Consider the following 18212-nt stretch of genomic DNA (forward strand, 5'->3'; position numbering starts at 1 on the left):
CCGGGGGGCCGGGACAGGAGGCTGAGGAGGGGGCTAAGGGAGCTGCTTGTAGGGAAAGCTCTAAGGAACCAGGCGCGTTTTGGAGGGAGCCCCCCCCCCTCCCCCCCCACCGGGCCTTGCCCCCCTCCTGCTCCTCAAATTAAGGCCGGATCCTGCGTTTAAGGCCCTCGGCCGTTTATTGGGGTCCTGGAGAAACCCTGGAGGGAGGAGGTGAAGCACAGCTCTCCCCTTAGAGCCGAGAAGCGCTTTGGTCGACAAACACACACGGACACAGACCCCTTCGATACATTTCGTGTTTAATTTGGACGTTGAGCGCTCTGCAAAACGCCTCCTCCCGGCCCCTGCGCCGTCTTGCCCACCAGTACACCCCCGCTGCAGCCAGCGCCGTTAAAAAGAGACATTGCAACCTCTTCCAAGACCAAATACCCCCTTTTCTTACCTCCGCACCCCAGACCCTCCCCCAGTCGCTTTTCTCTCGCCACATCCCGACATACGTAACATCGCTCCTTAGCTCAAACAAGTCAAAAGAAAAAAAGAAAACCAAAACGGAGGCTGTAGAGGAGGGAAGCTCCGAACATCGACAGCCCCTGCAAACCTCTCGGCTCCACGACCTGCTCTGCACCCACCACACGCGTCCCACGGGGCACCACCACCTCGGCAGTTTTGGATTTCAGCCGAAATTGGCTTCGGGACGGTGGGAATCAAGAGAATCGTTCGGTTGGAATAGACAGGAAGGAGACAGGCAGAGAGCAGGATGCTCCTTCCTCACCCTTCTCGCAACATACCAAGTCCCAAAGAACAACTTCAGGGGTTTTGGGGGTCGTTATATATATATTAAACAACCCCAGGACCCTTCCTAACCCAGCTCCTGCCAACGACCACAGTGTTACTTCAACTAAACCACGTCAGAAACCCGAGTGCCACGCCGGCACTGACAGCCCCGGGGAGCGCAAGGAGACCGGCACGGCTACCAATATTGCACACAGACAGCTCCGGAGGGCTGTAAAGAGCCGCTGGAGCCGAGTCCCTGCGCCCACCCAGCACCCGGGAGGAGGCTTCACTCCCACGCTTGGTCACGGCGGAGCAGCGCTGCCGGCCATCCCCCCTAAAAGCAGGACATCCCCCAGCAGCGCCCGGGAGGAACCCCCCAAACCCCTCTCCCCACCGCCAAAGGGGCCGAGGATCCGCGAGCAGAGCAGCCTCACGCAGGAATCCCAACTGCTCTGCCCGCGGCCTTCGTGCCTCGGGAAGGCCGGGCCTCCTCCCGGCAGCAGGCCTCGCTCCGTTTGGGCTGGGGAAAAGGATTCCTCAGCGGGCGATTTCCGCGTCATCTCCCGAGACCAGCCCCGCCGCTTCTCCGATCACGCACGATCCTGACTTGGAACAGAAGAAACGGGCTCCCCCAGACCTGAAGACTTTCTGGTTAAGGCTTAAACTAGCGATTCAGCTGCTGCAACCGACCGGACAGGCACGCTGCCGGAAGGCAGAAAGTTAGTGAAAAAGAAGAAAACCCAAACCACCTTGGCACCGGGCACGCAGAGGCTTTGCTTTCCTCCCCCTCAACGCCCACTTGGTGAGCGCGTGACACAAGCCTGCTTTAAGGGGGGTGTTTTTAAAAAAAAAAACAACCAAAAACAAACCAACAGCCAGAAAAAAAAAAAAACGCATACTAAACTCTCACAAAAGCCCCGCGGGTGGGACTGTCACATTAAATATACAACCGAGGCCAACTTTTAAAATGTCTTTAAAAAAACAAAACAAAACAAACCACACGCGCATACACGCACACGCTTTGGCACACAAGCCTTAAGTTATATCACTTGAAACGTTTCAAAGTCAGAGAAGAGCTACTGGGGGGTTTTTTTTGTTGGGTTTTTTCCTTTTCTTTTCTGTTTTTTTTGTTGTTTTTTTTTTTTTTTTCTTTTTTTGCCTTGTAAAAAGGTATCAAGCAGTGGTGTCGGTGAAGCACGAAGAGCGAGTACAAATGGTGAACGGCCCCAGCGCCGCCTCGGCGCTGCCGCTCAGCACTTGCCCTCGGGTCGCTTTCCCACGGCGCCGAGCCGACTACGTACACAGATATAAAAACTAACGCAGACATTCCCGGTTTTCAATGTGAAAACGGTAAAATGGAACCGAGTACTTGTGCATTTGCCATAGGGTCCTTCGGAAAAGGAACCATAAAAATATATATTTAATTTTTTTAATAAAAGGTTTTTTTTTTCTGCTTTTTTTTTTTACCTTTTCTCTCTTTTTTTTTTACCCTTAACTTAAGTAAAGAGCAAATATACACCTATAAGCAGAGTTCAGATCCACTTTACTGAGAGCCTGGAAGTCCATACATCAAATTAAATCCCAGTGGCGTGTCCACACACCGGAACAGCTCCCAGCTCCAAAGGGCCGGCGCTCCTGAAAGCTCTGCAGCCCCGGCTGACCTCGTCAGCCAGCACGAAGCAAAGACTCCTTCAAGCCTTATCTGTCTCGGCCAACACTCCCCCAACAGACTCTGCAGCTGAGCAGCTCCCTGCCAAGCAGAACCTCACACACGGGACCCGGCTCTGGGAGCGTCAGAGCTGGCAATCTGGGCAACAAAGTCCTGGCGATTTCAACCCACATCAGGCTGTAACAAGGAAAACATAAGCACCAAGCTTATATTTTCTGATTACTCAAGAGGACAGACCACTGATGCCAGCTACTGAGAAATAGCTTCCAGAGGAGAGCCGGGAGGAACTTCAGTGACAGAGAAACTAGCTGTGCAATAAGAAAGTGCATTTAAAAGTAGCTTAAAACCAGATTAAAGATCAAATCGCCACTCGACAGGAGGGAGAATCAAGCTCCAGCAGCCACACTCCTTGGGCTGGGTGGGTTAACATTCAGGCTCTCTCTCACGAGTCCGAGGGGCAGGAGAGAAGCGTGCATTCCCGTGCTCCGACAGGGACACAGTTCTCCTGGCAGGCCATGCTCTCCTGCCCGCTTTGCTTCTGTGCGGTATCAGTTCTGGACAGCCGTCATCGGAATTCGTAGATAGGAGCGCTGTGCTCCGGAACGTGCGTTAAATTCAACGACTGATACCTGCGGGAGGAGGGAAAGACGGACGGGAGGGTTACGTAGAGCCACAGAACTCCGGCTCCTGCTTGGCAGGCTGCAGAGCAGAACCCTGGTGGCTGCCTCTTCCCCTCCACAGCCTCAGAGTCAAGTCTCAGAGGTGTTCAGGCACCCTCAGAGGTGTTCAGGCGCCCAACACCCACTCACTTCGGGTGCCAACACCCCGTGAGGACTCGGCATCGTTCCTCATTTCCATTCTCGTGCCTTTGAGCTGCCGGCAGTCAGGCTGCGTTCGAGGGGGGGGGGGCTGGCTGCGGTTTTTGGACACCTTTTGAAGTTCAACAACTTTCATGTTCAAAAGGTGTTTGCTACAACTGCAAATTACACTCAGGTCTTTCAAAGCTTAGCTCGAGGGGATTTGTCTGAAAACCTCCCAGGTACCTTCCCTCCTTCTGAGAGCTTCCAGCCACGCTGCAAATTCGCTCGTTGCACATGACAAGTACCCAAGGCTGTCAGAGCAAAAAGAGCTCTCCACAGCTACTCGTTAGATGGCTGGCTCCAACAAGAAACCAATTGACTTTGTTCCCTGCGTCTTACAGCAGCAACCCAAGGACCTCGGACTACAAAGCGCTGGCCTAACAAGAGTTCTGCCCGAAGCGAGCAACAGCCAAGCCCTCCCAAAGGCCCCCCCGACATCCTCGGAAGGGCCAAGGCACGGAGAATTCTGCTCGAAGCCCGAATCGCTGAGCCAAGCGCAAACTGAGGGAGTGCAACCCAGCACACGAGATCAGGCTGCCTGACACTTGCCCGTCCTCCCGGGAGGGCAGGAGCAGGCAAGCCCTGCGAGCGTTTGGGCTGGAGACCAGGCTTCTGGAAGGAAGCAAACCAGTCGGTGGCTGCCTCCCAACGTACCAGACCATCGCTTCGCCGGGCCACAGCACATCTCCAGACCTCATCGCCCCTGCTCCACTCTGCCAGCCCAGTCATCCCCCGCCAGGTGAAAAGGGCAGCACTTTATCCCACACGAACGGGCTGCGCCAGCCTGCTCTGGCCAAGCGCGGCCCACACGCCCTCCGTTCTGCCCCGAGGTCCAGCTGCCGGACCAAACCTCCTTGCCAGCCCAGCCCAGCAGCGCCTGGACACTCCCAAGGCTGCAGACAAGCAGAAGAGGAGTCACTGCTCGGTTTGAGGAGCCACCCTTCAGTCGGCAGGAGGAAGGAAGCTTCCTTACCATTCCGAACTCCTATGGTAGTAATAGCCCTCTATAGATGCTGCTGACTTCTGGAAGCAGATGTAATAGAAACCAGCAAAGGAAGCACCGCTGATGTCTTTGATGGTGTGATCTGGGACTAGGAACTGCTCCTGCACACAAAACACAGACTGTATTTTAAAATGCCGGTCAAACACAACCCCTCCCCACCACAATCCGCCCTCCCAAACGGAATCCTGGCACCCGTGAGCACGAAGGCACTCCTGGCTGAGCGCTCCCCGCGCTCGCAGCAGCCCAGACCACCGAGGCCAGCGTGTTCTTTTACCGCCTGCCACTGCAGGCTCCTTACAGGGAAGCAGACAGCTGAGAACAGAACCAGTTTTAAGAGTGCACGAGATCAGTTGCAGTTCAACACCTGCCCCCTGCAAACCAGAAGCCAACTGCAAAATCAGGAATCGGAGCTGCCTGGTGATGAAGAGAAGGGGAGACTCGACTGCAGCTTTCCATATCGATAGGGGGCTTTTGGGAAAGATGGAGAGAGACCTTTTATCAGGGCCTGTAGCAATAGGACAAGGGGTAACACTTTAAAACAAAAAGAGGGTAGATTTATATTAGATAGAAGGAAGAAATTCTTTACTGTGAGGGTGGCGAGAGACTGGCACAGGCTGCCCAGAGAGGTGGTAGATGCCCCATCCCTGGAAACATTCAGGATCACGTTGGATGGGGCTCTGAGCAGCCTGATCTAGTGAACCTGATCCTGCTCATGGTGGGGGGGGTTGTACTAGACGATCTTTAGAGTCTCTTCTGACAGAAACCATTCTATGATCCTATGATTTCCTCCCCTTGCAGCTGCACAAGGCTCACGGAAGGAGGGAGGAATCAATCCAGCACAAGAACAGAGAGGGGCAGACGGGCCAGTTTGCATCACACACACGGGCCTCACACGGGGACTGGAGACACCAACTCCCTCATCCTCTGGAACATCACCAAGCAAGATTTTCCTGTTGTGTTTTTAGCCATGACTGCAGCCCTTAAGGACGCAATTAGCTGGCTAGACAGGAGTCACACTGGAATTTGCAAGTGTGGTGGGTTACAAGGTTGGTAGGGTAAGATCTTTCATTAAACCATCATAGCTGAAAAAGCACAAGCCTCTGTCAGTCGCCTCTAAGCAGCTCATCAGAGAAGCAGACGTGTGGAGTTTACCTTCCACCTCATGAAGACATAGTCCCCATTTTTCAGATCCTCATAATCAAAGTCATCAGAGTTAAATGTTTTTGCATACTGGTAAAAAGCCTGGAACTTCCCCTGAAACAAAAAAGCAAAGGAAAAAACCAGGATGCTTATTCCAGAAGTAGAGCTCACTACTGCCAGCTGCTATTTAGGAGGGAAAAATTGCTACAAAACTGGACCTCCTCACCAAAGGGGCTGCTCTTCCCTTGGAGCAGTGCTAAACACACACCCCAGGACTAGCACAGGGGAATACAGAGGGATTGCCAGACACCCACAGCCATACCCAGCCCGGCTGGAGAAGCTCCTACACTTCCAGAGGAGGATATTTTGACAGAAATATAATAAACTTCAAAGCCTGGCAAACAACAGCAAAGGCCAAGGCGGGGAGGCCATCAGCTGGCTGCTGATCCAGAGCACAGCAGCAGACACGTCCTGCCCCGAGCTGAGGGCTGAGGTGGCTGAGACACGGCTACCAACAGCCCTGCCTGTGCCAGGGGGACACCCCTCCCCTCCTCTACTCCATTTTGAGACAAGTCTTCAAAATAAGGAGTGTGTTCTATGGGGCTGGGGGGGGGTCAAAAGATGGGGATGGCTCCTGCTCCCTTCCAACACTGGGACCTGCAAGTGCAAAACAAGATGCCCTCTCCCTTCTCACGGATCACAGCCAACAGCCTGCTGAAGGGATTCTCTAGTTGCAAAGATCCCAGTGGGGGAAGACACCCAAAGAGGAGAGCTTTCCAGGCCCTTCTGACACCTCTTGTGTGGGGCACGGGCTGCACCTCGCCTCCAAATCAGCATCTCAGCCAGGATGGCACCAGACCCACATCCACCCCCCAGATTTATTCACCCAGTGTTTACGATCCACATCTTCGTCAGCGTCCCACTTGCGCGTTAAGAACGGATGCTTTTTACTGATTATTTCGCCTTCAAAGAAAGTGGTGAGAGTTGGGTACTCCTAGGAGAGAAGAGAGATGAACCAGACGTCAGAAGATTCGTCACTGAGAGACAGAAACGCAGAGAGAGGTGCACAAGCTCAGCAAAAAGCAGCACCTTGCAGCGAAAGCTCCGGGCGATCCGAGGCCGGGGCTGCCGTCCCTCCGAGCAGCACGTTGCCCCCTCCTGCCCCACACCTCTTCACACCTGACTCGGACCTCCACCCTCTTATTCCAGCCCCTCTCTGGTCGCTTCAGGAAACCAGGAGCTGTGTCAGAGTTGGGCTGCGGGGAAGCTCCCAGCTGGATGCTCACAAGCGACCATTTACAGCCACCACTGCTCCCCAGCGGGTACCCGGTGGTTGCTGCTTCCCTGCTGCCCAAGGACCGGATTTCAGGCACCTCACCCGGGGAGAAGCTGCTCCCCTTCAGCTTTGCACTGAATGAGGAGAACGCAGGCAGGGAACAGAAGGCGCAGTTGGGGCGAGCAAGCTTCTCCAAGCGTTCCCGTGCAACGACAGGCACCGCGGCCGAAAGAAGCATCGCCCCCGGGAGACAGTTCCCCCCTGACTGTCTGACACCAGGAGCAACCTTGGAGGATGGATGAGGTAGAAAGGATGTAGAGATCTGACCGTTCGGGTCCTGGTTTATTTTCTTTCAGCCACACACCACCACTTTAGAGGGCCTAAAGGTGACTGCAGGGTCAGATTCAGATCTGCTCGGACCTTAAGGGATGCCAGATAAGCTCCTCTCCTCCAGGATGCCCATCAAGGCCCATCATACTTGCTCAACATGCCAAGAACAACAGCTATTAAACTATTTTGTGGTCGAATCTACCGTACGCTCAATCCCTCCCCTTCCTATTTCTGGTGGCAGCTCCTCCCAGCTCACCAGGAAAAAGAAAAGCCTTTACACAGCACCTTTTCTTGTTGCTCTGCAGTTAACACTCACCTCTGTAAGGCCTTTAATCTTCAAGTATCCACAGAGATAGGAGTTTTCCATATCCACGTGCTAGAAAAGAGTGCAAAGTCCAACCATCAGCACAGGCATGAAGGCACCCAATTGATCCAAAGCAGTTTCTAACCCCTCCAAGGCTAATTTCAGTTACAGCCAGCACAGACTGTCCAGTTTACTGCCCAACCCTCACACTGACAGCCCTTCCCCGCAGCCAGGAGCCACTCAGAAAGATCACTTACGGGTGCCCCGCTCCCCTCCGACAGCCTCTACATCCCAGGCCCGAGGACACCCCACCTGCTTCCACAGCTCCATCCCACCGAGGCAGCACCCTCCGCCCAGAGGTCTCTGACAGGAAGCAAACCCCCATCTCCACCCAGAAGGAAGCAGACTCACAGTTTTCTCCAAGCAGGAGCACCACTGGCAGAACCACCCACACCCCCAGCCCCCGCGTTTCCCAGTCAAACGCTACCAGCAAACTGGCATTCGGGTGGCAGGAGAGTAAAAAGCATCTCTTTACTGGAGAGAACTCGGCCTAGAGGAAGAAAGCATGGCCCTGAGCTTCGCCACCTGCTTATTTCACAGCCTGACCCACGCCTCTCTAACACACTACCCGTCCTCTCTGCCTAGGACCTGGCCTGGCAGCACGGCACGCACCACAGCTTGCTCAGAAATGTGTTTTGAAAAAGGCTTTTCTCCCGAAAAAGGCTTTTATGCCACCCTTCTTTGGAGTTACGGGGCTGCATCTCGCTGCTTCTGCTGCGCAGGAACCAGGCAGGGGGCTGTGCCTGTCCCAAGCACCTTTAAAGCCAAGGGATTTTCCAAGCTTCCCCCCCCCCCCCCCCCCGATGTCTCCAGATCAGTTTTCAAAGCAAGAAGCGAATTATTTGGGGAAGTGCAAACACCAACTGCGAGAAGATGGATCTCCCCCACCTGTGATCAAGGCAAAGCACCGTTTCTCTGCGCTCAGCACGGCAGCCACCTCTCCTCAGCTGACACGCGCAAAACAGCGGCATTTTTAGCACAAAGCCCCAGCCAGCCCCTGCGAGAAGGCAGCGTGCAGTGAGGCTGAGCAGCCATAGGATGTCCCCACCACAGCAAACCCTACCAGGTACGCTCGTGCTGTTGGCAAGGGGAGAGAAAAGAGAAGGTCTGCTTCAAACACCACCTCGTCTGCCCACCCTGGGGCTCGGACACTACTCGACAGCGCTGGCACAAGCATCAAGCTTCGCTGCTGCGTTCGCTCCACGCTCAACCACGAATCCCCAGATCCCGTGCCACCAAACTGGGAACAAAGCTGTGACGGGCAGGGTGCTCTGGAGGAAAGCGTGTATCAGATGTCTGGCTTGCCCCTGTACAAATGACTCCACAACCTGACCAGCTCTGCCCAAAGCAATCCTGCCAATGTCTAGGCCTAAAAATAAAGCACACAGGGTGACAATGACTGCAGGGAGGAATGGGAAAGCCACAGGAACCAGCATCCCGATTCCCCAGCACAGCTGGGCGCTATAGCTGCCTGGCTGCATTCCTGTCACAAACTATCACACTTCACCCCCAGGCTCCCTGCTCAGCCTGGGAGAGCCTCTGACAGTCCAGAAATGAGGAACCCTGGGACCCAGCTCCAGCCAGGCCACGCTCTGCCAGCCAGGGACTGGGACCTGGATCCCTCCTGATTTCTAGGTAGGCCTGAAATACAGGCTGTCCCACTGGTAGGGACTTCCCAGGACAACACCCACTCCAAGCCGAGCTCTTACGCTTCTGCCCTGTGGCATGGAGGTGCACGGCCACTCCAGAGCCTGAAAGGAATGGGGGAGAGATCCCAGGTTATGGACCTTGCCAGGCCCGAAGGGAATGAGGCAAAGAGTTGGGATGGGGGTGAGGCTTGAGAGCAGAGGGTCCTCCTCAGGGTTTGAAGGGAAGAAAGCAAGGAGGTGACCCTGTGCCTCACTGGGCCTGAGGGAAAGGAGGTCTCTCCTGGGGCCTGAAGGAATAAGACGGGGCCTTTTCCCCTGATCCTGAAAGGAAGGGAAAGCACACAGGGCAGGACAGAGCTCTCTCCAAAGCCTGAGGACTCACAGCCCGTTACAGGGCTTGATGGAACCAGGGGGATCACAGGGAGGCACTGCCAGGTCACAGAGGGGAGCAGGGGCAGGGAAGACCACGGGTCTTTCCAGGCCTGAGGGGAAATGTCTCCCTGAGGCCTCTGCCACCCTGGTCCCACCTCCCTGGGGCTGAGGAAAACGCGGATGCTGGGACTCAGGCAAAGGGGTCTCCCCCTCCTCAGCCACAGGCCTCGCTGAGGCTCAGGGGAGGGGACACACAACAAGGTCTGGGTTCTGAAGGAACTGCGGGAGGGCTGACAGCGTCCCGAGCCGGTGGCGGAGAGCAGCAACCGGGATCTGAAGCGACCGAGGAACCGGGGGATGAGAAAAAGCGACTGGGCCTGAAGGGATGGGAGACTGGATGCCTGCGGCTTTAAGCGAATAAGATGGAGGGGGGGGGTGGCCGCGGCCTGAGGTGACCGGCGGGGCGGGAACGGCGACCGCGCGGCCTAAAGAGAACGGAGAGGCCCCACCGCACCGGGCCCGGGGTGGGGAGGCGGCCGCCGGCGGGCCCCTCACCTGCATGACGACTTCCACTTCGTAGGCATTGCCCTTGCTGCGCTGCTGCCCGCGAAACTTGGCGCCGCTGTAAAGCAACGAGGTGGCCACACCGGGCTGCGCCGTGTTGATGGGGGGCGGCGGCACCAGGCTACTGGCGGCCGCCCCGGAGGGCGGCGAAGAGGCCGAGCCGGCCGCCCCGCCAGCGCGGCACCTCTCGCTCCTCACCGGCATCTCGGGAGGGTCCCCGGGCGCCAGCGTGGCCGGGGCCGAGGCGGGGAAGGGGGTGGGTGGGGGGTGCGGGGGGCGCTGCCCGCTCCGCTCCCCTCACGCCGAGGCCGCCGCCGCCGCCGCCTGGCTCAGGGCCTCCCGGCAGCGCCTCCGCGCGCTCCCATTGGCCCTCGCGGGCGCTGCGGGAGGGCGGTACCGGGCGCCGATTGGCCGCGGGCGCGGGAGCATGCGCTTCCCCGCGGCAGGCGCAGCTGCGGGCGCTGTTGGGAAATGTAGTTTTTTGACTCCCCCACCCTTCCGGCGGGACGGGGCGGCCGAAGGGGCAAAACGCGTTCGCGGCGCGGATTGGTTACCGCCGCGGCAACATGGCGGCGCCCGCGGAGCCGCGTTGAGCCGGGAGGGCGGCGGTAGCGGGGGCGGCTTCTCGTCCTTCGCCGCGATGTGGTGCCGTTGCCGCCGGCTGCTGCGGGGCCGCTTCCCGCCCGCCCGGTTTTCCCGCCCGCTTCCTCCCGCTCCCACCGGGAGCGGCGCGGTGGGGCCGGGTGGGGGTCGGGCCTACGCCCCACCGGCAGGTGAGGGAGCGCCGGGCCCCCCGAGGCTCCTGCAGCATCCTTCGGGGAGGGGGAGGAGGAGGAGGAGGAGGGGGGGACACCTTCCCCTGGGAACCGCCATCCCCCCCTTCCGGTGATACCTCTCAGGGTCGCCCCGGGCCACTCGGGGCGGGTGGAGACACGGGAGGCGGTCAGACAGACCCCCACCCCGGTGGGGCAGGGAGCGGTACCAGGGCAGCCCCCCCGGGCTCCCTAAGGCTTTTTAGCGGTTTGGGCAACACGGCCCAGATGCCGTCCTTCCACCCCCGCGCCCTTCTCCTGGTGTTAGTGGGTGTTCAGAGGTGGGGGGCTCGCTGGCAGCACAGCCAAGTCTTCAGTGGACCAGTTTGTTATGCTTGCTTTTGTGTAAAAACACAACACTTGATGGGTTTTTTGGGGGGAATGGGATCTAGCCGGGGTGGTTTAGGCACGTTCTGGGCTACATATTCCCAGCACAGATTTTGCTGGAAACGTGTGGGTTTGAGGACAGTAAAATTATCTCATTCTGCCTGAGGTGAGGCTGCAGAGTCGCAGTGACTCACCGCAGGGGTGTTGGGAGCCCACGGGCTGACTCAGGACTCCTCTGGGGTACACACACGTTAACCTTTTCAGAACTGCACCTTCACTGTGGCATTTTCTGAGGCCCTGAAGCTCGCAGGTCGCTGAGCCTGAGCGAACCTTGTTCTGGTGCCCCAAGCAGGAACGTTGGGTCTTTTTTTTATTTTTCTAGCCTAGAATAGCAGCCTGGCCTGCTCACTTGCCCCTTCACGAAGTAGATGTGTGGGTTTGGGGTTTACGATCTGGTTGCTGTGGTCAGGGGAACGGCTTGCAGATTCCTCCTGCCTTTTGTGAGCGACAGGAGCCTTTGCAACACGTGTAATCCGGCTCTTGGGCGTTGGGAGTGCCTGAAACGGCGCTGCTGGGAAAGGAGGCTGCTCTTAAAACAGAGACCTGCCGTGCCCTCAGGCTCACCTTGCCGGGGGAGCAGTCGTACTCCCGAGCCGGAGGGGGATTTGTGGGCTGGAGGCAGCCGCTGGAGGTGACTCCTTCCCTGGTGACACAGTGGCACGCTGCAGTGTGTGCAAGGTGTCCCCATGGGCGGTCGTGGTGGAGGGGGCAGCGTCCTGCCCCTGCCGGCAGCTGTGGTTGTTCCAGCGGGTGCAACGGCTGCAGGTCACGGCAGAGAACGAGCGAGAGGCACCGAGGGAGATCGTTGGGGCTGGCACTGGGTGGGTTTGTCCTCCTTGGGGGTGGAATGAGAGGTTGCTGCGCCCTGCCCTGCCTCTCACCCAGCTCTGCTGGGTTTCTTGTCGCTCGGAGACAGAACAAGCAAGGAGAGAGAGTTAGCCAGGGCGGTTCAGGGATTAATTTGCTGAATGGGATTGCAGTGGGAGAATCTAGAAGGATTGAGCCCAAAGCGAAACTCCAGAAGGAGTGCTGGGGCAGGTCTGCTTTGGAAACTGCCCCTCTGTAGAAACGGGGTGCAGGCCAGTTCGAAGGGAGCCGGGAGCCCAGCCTGGCAGATGTGAAGCTGGTCCCCTTCGCTGGCTGGTTGTGCACGGCACCAGTTTCATGGCGCTTCACCAGTGGAGCGGAGCTCACTGGGACACTGTGGTGCTTGGAAACTGCGGAATGATGGGCTGGATTTTTGGGGCCAGGCCACCTCTAGAGCACCGGGGGCTCAGCCTCTTCTGGGCTGTGGTGGGGGGCAGGGGAAGGGAAGGAACCTCCTCTGACTGGCTCTGGTTTTGCCCTCAGAGAGGAAGCGGTTTTACCAGAACGTGAGCATCTCTCAAGGAGAAGGTGAGTACGGCTTCCGGGACAGGACGGAGGGGCTGGGCCCTGGGAGGGGTGTTCTCACCCCATCCTGCTTCAGCGAGAACGCGGCGCACCCCCAACCCAGGCTGTGCGAGTGGGGTGTTTGTCACCAGCCCGTGGTGCCCTTTCCTCACCTGTAGCAAAGCTGTGTGGTGGGAAGTGGCTTCCAAACCTGTTTGGGGGGGGGGGGGGGGGAAATATGTCAAAATGATGGTGATGGTGGGGAAACTGGAGTATCCCTGGTCCCGTGATCCCGTCAGAATCTGCTCCCGCTGTGGGGTTGTCTGTTGTTCCTTAGTGCCTGCTCCTCTTTGATTCCCCAGGATTTCTACTCTGATTCCCCAGGGGGCTTTGAAATAAACCTGGACCACCGAAAGCTGAAAACGCCCCAGGCCAAGCTCTTCACTGTCCCCAGCGAGGCCTTGGCCGTCGCAGTGGCCACGGAGTGGGACTCCCAGAAAGACACCATCAAGTTCTACACGATGCACCTGGTGAGCGTGGCAGGTTGGGACACAGCGTGCTGGGAGCAGCCAGGTCAAGGAAGGCAGGGTTAAAAACAGGGAACTGAAATGCCGAGGGCTAAAGATGGGTTTGCCAGGCCACCGCCAGCTGGTGAGGGCTTTGCCAGCTGGATGGATTCCAGAGCCAGGGTTGAGAACTGCTTTGGGGTGTAAGCCTTGTGCCAGGGTGCATGAGATGGGGGCGTCTTCTGAGAAGGCTTCTTTCTGTGTCCTGCCTCCCCCAGCTCTCCTGAGTGCTTGGGGTGGAGTTGGCGTGGCTTGGAAAACGGGGGTGACAGTGCAGGCGTGAGAACAGTCTCCCAACGCAGAACATGGAGAGAGCAGGTTGTCCTAAAGCCCGTGGAAACAGGGACAAGAGGTGAGGACTTTGGGCACTGGGAGAACCTTGCAGTTGTGAGGGCGGTTAGGTACTGGCTGGGTGGTGGTCTAGGGGGAATCTGTGTCACTGAGGGGACTTGAGAAGGGGCTGGAGAGTGTTATTGGGGATAGCGAGGGGCAGGAGGAAGCGATGAGCTCTGGAGCAGGCTGTGAGCCCTCTTCCCTGGTGCTTGATGGGCCTGCTCCCAAGGCTTCTGAAACCAGGGAGGTGATTCCAATTACACGAGCCGTGTTCTGGCCCCGCACCCCCCTGTAGCTGCACCCCTCGTTTTTTTTGTCTGCCACAAATTCCTCTGCTGCTTCTTGGCTTCGTACAATGAAAGCTGCTGCTTCCCCAAGCCTTGAATAGCAGGGGTTTAACCTGCCTTTATCCCGCAGACCACCCTGTGCAACACAGCGCTGGATAATCCCACGCAGCGAAACAAAACGCAGCTGATCCGTGCGGCTGTGAAGTTCCTGGAGACTGACACTGTCTGGTAGGAGATGGGGGCTCTGCTGGCACAGAAGCGAGGTTGTCTTGTCACAGGGTGGGTTTTGGAAAAGGTGGTTTTGGGAGAAGTGAGGGGAAAATGTCTGCTGTCACCCAGTCGTGGCAGGGCTCTGATCTGTCCTGGTTTGGGCCCAAGGGTTTGAATTAGTTTAGGTCAGTCCTGCGTCTGCAGACCGAGTCCAACTTGAAGGGCGTAGGTTTGAGGGAGAATGGGGTTAAACTGTGTTTTGGACACCTCTGGGTGTCAACAGCAGGAAATTAAGATCTCTTTGGGGAAAAGAAAAAGTCTTTAAAGGCCTGGGGGAATCTGTCAGCCCAGTCCCTGGTGCTCCTGTGCCAGTTCAGGCAGCTCAGATGACTTGTACCAGGAGCAAAATGCCCTGCGTTCCTTAAAGTCCCTGTGGGCTGCAGGATCAAGCCTGTTCGTGCCCAAGCTCCTGTCTCACAGTCCCAGCCTCTGAGGTGTCCCCTGGCAGCTGCGCAGCTCCTCTGGGGAGGGGGGAACAGGACTCCCCCGTCTGCCTTGGTGGCTTTGGTCGGGCTGGCAGCGGGGAGTGAGGTGAGGCAGGAGGAGGGGCTCCATGTAAAGAGTTCCAGTGGAATACTGGATCCTAGACCTTGCTGCATCCCATGGCTGGCTTGGGACTACCTGCAATTTTGTAGTGAGATAGAAATGTCCTTCCTGGAGCAACAAAAAGCTCTAAATCTGGGGAAGAGTTGGGGGGATTGTTCCCAATCGCTGCTGCCGCTGCCTGGGTGGAGAGCAGGTCCTTGCTGTGGTCTGGTGGGGGGCGGCTTCCTTCCCAGGGGTGTGCTCCAGCAAGTCTGGCAGCCTGAGAGTGAACATCCAGTGTGGTTTTGTTCTGCAATGTCCCAGCTATCGTGTGGAGGAGCCGGCCGCCTTGGTAGAGCTGCAGAAGAATGAATGGGATCCTGTTGTGGCTTGGGCTGAGAAAAGGTAAGAGGTCAAAGATGTGTCTGTCTGCTGAGGCCAGGAGCTCGTGACTGTCAGAGCCACAAGGTCCACGAGCTCCGTGTTTTTCTAAGGGGCCTGGGTGCTCATTCCAGGTACAACGTGGCAATTGGCTCCTCGACCAGCATCCTGGGGCCAAACATCCCAGACAGCACCAAGGAGACCTTCGTCAGCCATCTGGCATCCTACAACATGTGGGCCCTGCAAGGTGAGAGAGGCTGGGTCGGGGAGCCCTCTGCTCAGGCTGGGCCAGCGAGGGAGGTGGTTTCTCTCCACGGGGGAGGGGAAGGACTGTAATGGTTTTTCCTCTCCTGCTGAGATAATCGGAGTGTTGAGGTTTATAAATCTCCAGGCCAGTCCCTGGGCTGTGTTTGTTACAGGTAGGGGCTCTCCCTTCAGTGCCACTAGTGTTCAGGGTCTGACAGCACCGGCCTGCGAGCTCTTTGCCCTAGCACAAATAACTTCTTTAATGCCAAATCTTCTAGTGATTCAGTCCCCAGCTTTGTTACCAGGAAAAGGAATGGGGTTTAGTACTCCCAAGTGCACTGCCCTCACCCTTATAGCCCACTTGATCTTGCCTGTTACTGCTGAATGACACCTAAAGGTAAAGAAATGAAGTAATGTTTGCTTTGCTCGAGTCCTCCAGTGCAAGACTTGAAGGAGCAGCAGATGGTGAAACCCAGAAGACACCAGCGTAGCAGCTAAGGGAAGTTACCAGTGTTGATTCGTGGGACGGGGCTTGCAAAACCTTTCCATTGCCCCCGTAAAGATATTTTTTTTTTTTGATGAATCATTCCTTTTCCTCACAGTTTGTAATATGGATGGGCAGGGTGGAAGGGAAAGGCACGTACCTCCCCTGGGGAAGGGGAAGCCTCTGGGCAGCTGGTTGACTTTAGAGCTGAAATTCCAGGTCTGGCCTAGACTGGCAGTGCAGGATGAGTCAGACTTCAGTTCGTGTCCGTGTGTGGGCACCTCCGTTTCCTGTCAGCTTGAGCTGAACCGTGAGGGCTCAGCAGCTCAGAGTTTTGAGCCCTCCTTTCCTCCTCCTCCTGGCTGTGCCTGCCTGGGGGATTTGCTCAGGTCCCTCAGCCACCGGGCACCCGCTCCCCTCCCCTGAAGAGGGGTGTCTTGCAAGCCAGTAGCTGGTGGTGTGGCAGGAAAGAGCTCTGCTGTTGTATCAGCCGAGCCCAGCGGCCGTGTCCTTTGCTGACACCGTTCTCCCAGGGCACAGCAAACCCCACACATTGGCAGGATGTTTTTCTAGGGGCGGTTATAGATGTGGACAGCTCTTGTAGCACCAAACACTATACGAGCCCCTCTCACCCTGGACTTGCAGCTGAGCTCCAGAATACTCAGGCCTGGGTGGGTATTTCTTCCCTTTGCACAGGGAGGGTTTGTGGCAGAATAAAAGGAGGCGGTTTCCAAGGCATAGCCTTTGTCCCTGCGGTGACAGTGGCCAGAACAGCGCTTTGTGTCTGCTGTTAGCTGCAGATCTGATGCTTAAGTGCCCAGATGTAAGTGGGAGGATCGCTGGCCTGGTGGCCTCCCTGAGGAGGTACCAACCACATCCTGGCTGTCTCTTCAGAGCATGTGAAGATGCTGCTGTAATGCTGCAGAAAACAACCATGAATCTTGTTTGTTTTGGGTTATTCTCTTCCAGGTATAGAATATGTAATCACCCAGCTGAAATCTCTGATTCTGTCCATGGGTCTGATTGACAGGCACATTACAGTAGAGAAAGCCGTGCTTCTGTCTCGCCTGGAGGAAGAATACCAGGTAAATTACGTTATAAACCAGCCCTATAATTCAAATAGCAATAACCTCAGCATGACAAATGCATCTCCCACCACAAATAACCGGCAAGGGAAGTGCCTACTATTGCAGGAGAGGTTCCGCTCTGCCACTCTCCCCGTCTGAGAGGGTTTGGAGTGTGCTGCTGTCGAGCAACACCATGGGTGCAACAGCCCAGAATGCTCCCAGGGCTGCCAGTTTCTTTTTGCAGAGCCCAGATGGCTGCTTTTCTCCCTCTCTCATCTGAAGTGCAAAGTCGTGGCTGGCTGCTCTTGCTGTGGGTTATCCAGCCTGGAGGCCTTGGTAGACGCCAAGCTAATAACTTGCTTGCTGGAAACTGGCCTGGTGTGAAGGTCTTCCTGACCCAAAAGTGGCTGAAGTTGATGGGAATCTTTTCATCCTGCCTTTAAGGGGCTTGGCAGACCCCAGTAAAGATGAAGCATGGCCTTCCACTGAGCTCACCTACACATCTCCCTGCCCCAGCAGTCGGAGATCAGCGCAGCTCTTGGGGGGGGGGTTGCCCGTGTTTCACAAACCTGAAAAGGGAGGCTGAGAGTTGCTGAGCAGCTCTGTGGATAACCCAGTTCTGAACTGAACTCGCGTTCCTCCTTCAGATTCGACGGTGGGGCAGCGTGGAGTGGGCCCACGACTACGATCTGTGCGAGCTGCGCGCTCGCGCGGCGGCCGGGACTCTCTTTGTTCACCTCTGTTCCGAGAGCTCGACTGTAAAACACAAGCTCTTGCAGGACTGAGGCTGCTGGGCTGGGCACGGGAGGAAAACGCCCGGCTGCGAATCGCTGGCGTGACCCAGTGGACGGTAACCACCCTCCTGCCACCCCGTCTTTCCTGGGATTAGCTTTGTGCTGAGGAGCTGGGACTTTGTGGGCAACTCCTCGCTTGGACGGGCTGCTGCAGGGCAGCACCAGCTGTTTTGAGCCCCCAAGGAGGAAAGGTCAAGGTGAGCTTCCTCTGCATCCCCAAGACAGCAGCTCTGGCCGTTGCTGGTGTCTGTAACTCATCAGAGGAGCTCCCACGAAAGAAACAGCTTCCCGGGCAGGGCGCGGCACAGACATACCCAGCATATGCCACATGTCTTCATAGCTGCCAGCTCCTGACACACACTTGCTACGGAAATCTGAAAACAGACTCCATTGCATCTGTTCTTCATCCCTCAGTGTGCCTGTATGTACCACCAGGGTCTCTCTGTCTGATTAAAGGCGCGCCCCTGCTAGATACTGAAAGCCAATGCTGCTGAGGAGTTCTTTGTTTTAATTTCTTTGTTTTAATCACCAAACCGTGGGGTAGGTCCTGAGCTGCCAGGCTGCAGGGAGGTGCTGGGATGGCTGCAGACAAGAGGAAAAAAAAAAAAAACCCCACAGAGCAAAGCAGACACTACCAAACCGATCTGTTCCCTTCGCATCTCCGTGTGAGCCTGCCCATGCAAGGTGGCCC

General features: G+C 56.8%; 2 protein-coding genes across 2 annotated transcripts; one reads left to right on the top strand and one right to left on the bottom strand.

Annotated features, from left to right (window-relative positions):
• Positions 1–2243: 2243 nt before the first annotated feature.
• On the bottom strand, positions 2244–10202 carry GID4 (GID complex subunit 4 homolog). The gene is made up of 6 exons (XM_086472893.1): positions 9990–10202; positions 7366–7425; positions 6330–6437; positions 5456–5557; positions 4274–4404; positions 2244–3069 (listed from the first exon to the last, which is right to left on the bottom strand). Exons 1-6 carry the CDS (start codon positions 10200–10202, stop codon positions 3006–3008), a joined length of 678 nt encoding a protein of 225 aa, XP_086329019.1. The 3' UTR covers positions 2244–3005.
• A 436-nt stretch (positions 10203–10638) lies between these two features.
• On the top strand, positions 10639–17512 carry ATPAF2 (ATP synthase mitochondrial F1 complex assembly factor 2). Its single transcript, XM_086472892.1, has 8 exons — positions 10639–10771; positions 12548–12592; positions 12953–13098; positions 13885–13982; positions 14874–14954; positions 15065–15177; positions 16630–16745; positions 17375–17512. The coding sequence occupies exons 1-8, from the start codon at positions 10639–10641 to the stop codon at positions 17510–17512; spliced, it is 870 nt and encodes a 289-aa protein (XP_086329018.1).
• The last annotated feature ends 700 nt before the right edge of the window (positions 17513–18212 follow it).

Source organism: Leptosomus discolor, chromosome 14, assembly GCF_034619465.1.
Source record: "Leptosomus discolor isolate bLepDis1 chromosome 14, bLepDis1.hap2, whole genome shotgun sequence".
Lineage (NCBI taxonomy): Eukaryota > Metazoa > Chordata > Aves > Leptosomiformes > Leptosomidae > Leptosomus > Leptosomus discolor.

Bases quoted from the DNA above. Each gene is read 5' to 3' on its own strand.
- GID4 (XM_086472893.1), bottom strand. From the start codon at position 10,202: ATGCCGGTGAGGAGCGAGAGGTGCCGCGCTGGCGGGGCGGCCGGCTCG. The intron at 7,426-9,989 runs GTGAGGGGCCCG...ACTCTTTTCTAG, and splicing joins AAGTGGAAGTCGTCATGCAG to CACGTGGATATGGAAAACTC. The intron at 5,558-6,329 runs GTGAATAAATCT...TTTTTGTTTCAG, and splicing joins ATGTGGATCGTAAACACTGG to GGGAAGTTCCAGGCTTTTTA.
- ATPAF2 (XM_086472892.1), top strand. From the start codon at position 10,639: ATGTGGTGCCGTTGCCGCCGGCTGCTGCGGGGCCGCTTCCCGCCCGCC. The intron at 10,772-12,547 runs GTGAGGGAGCGC...TTTTGCCCTCAG, and splicing joins GGCCTACGCCCCACCGGCAG to AGAGGAAGCGGTTTTACCAG. The intron at 12,593-12,952 runs GTGAGTACGGCT...CTGATTCCCCAG, and splicing joins GAGCATCTCTCAAGGAGAAG to GGGGCTTTGAAATAAACCTG.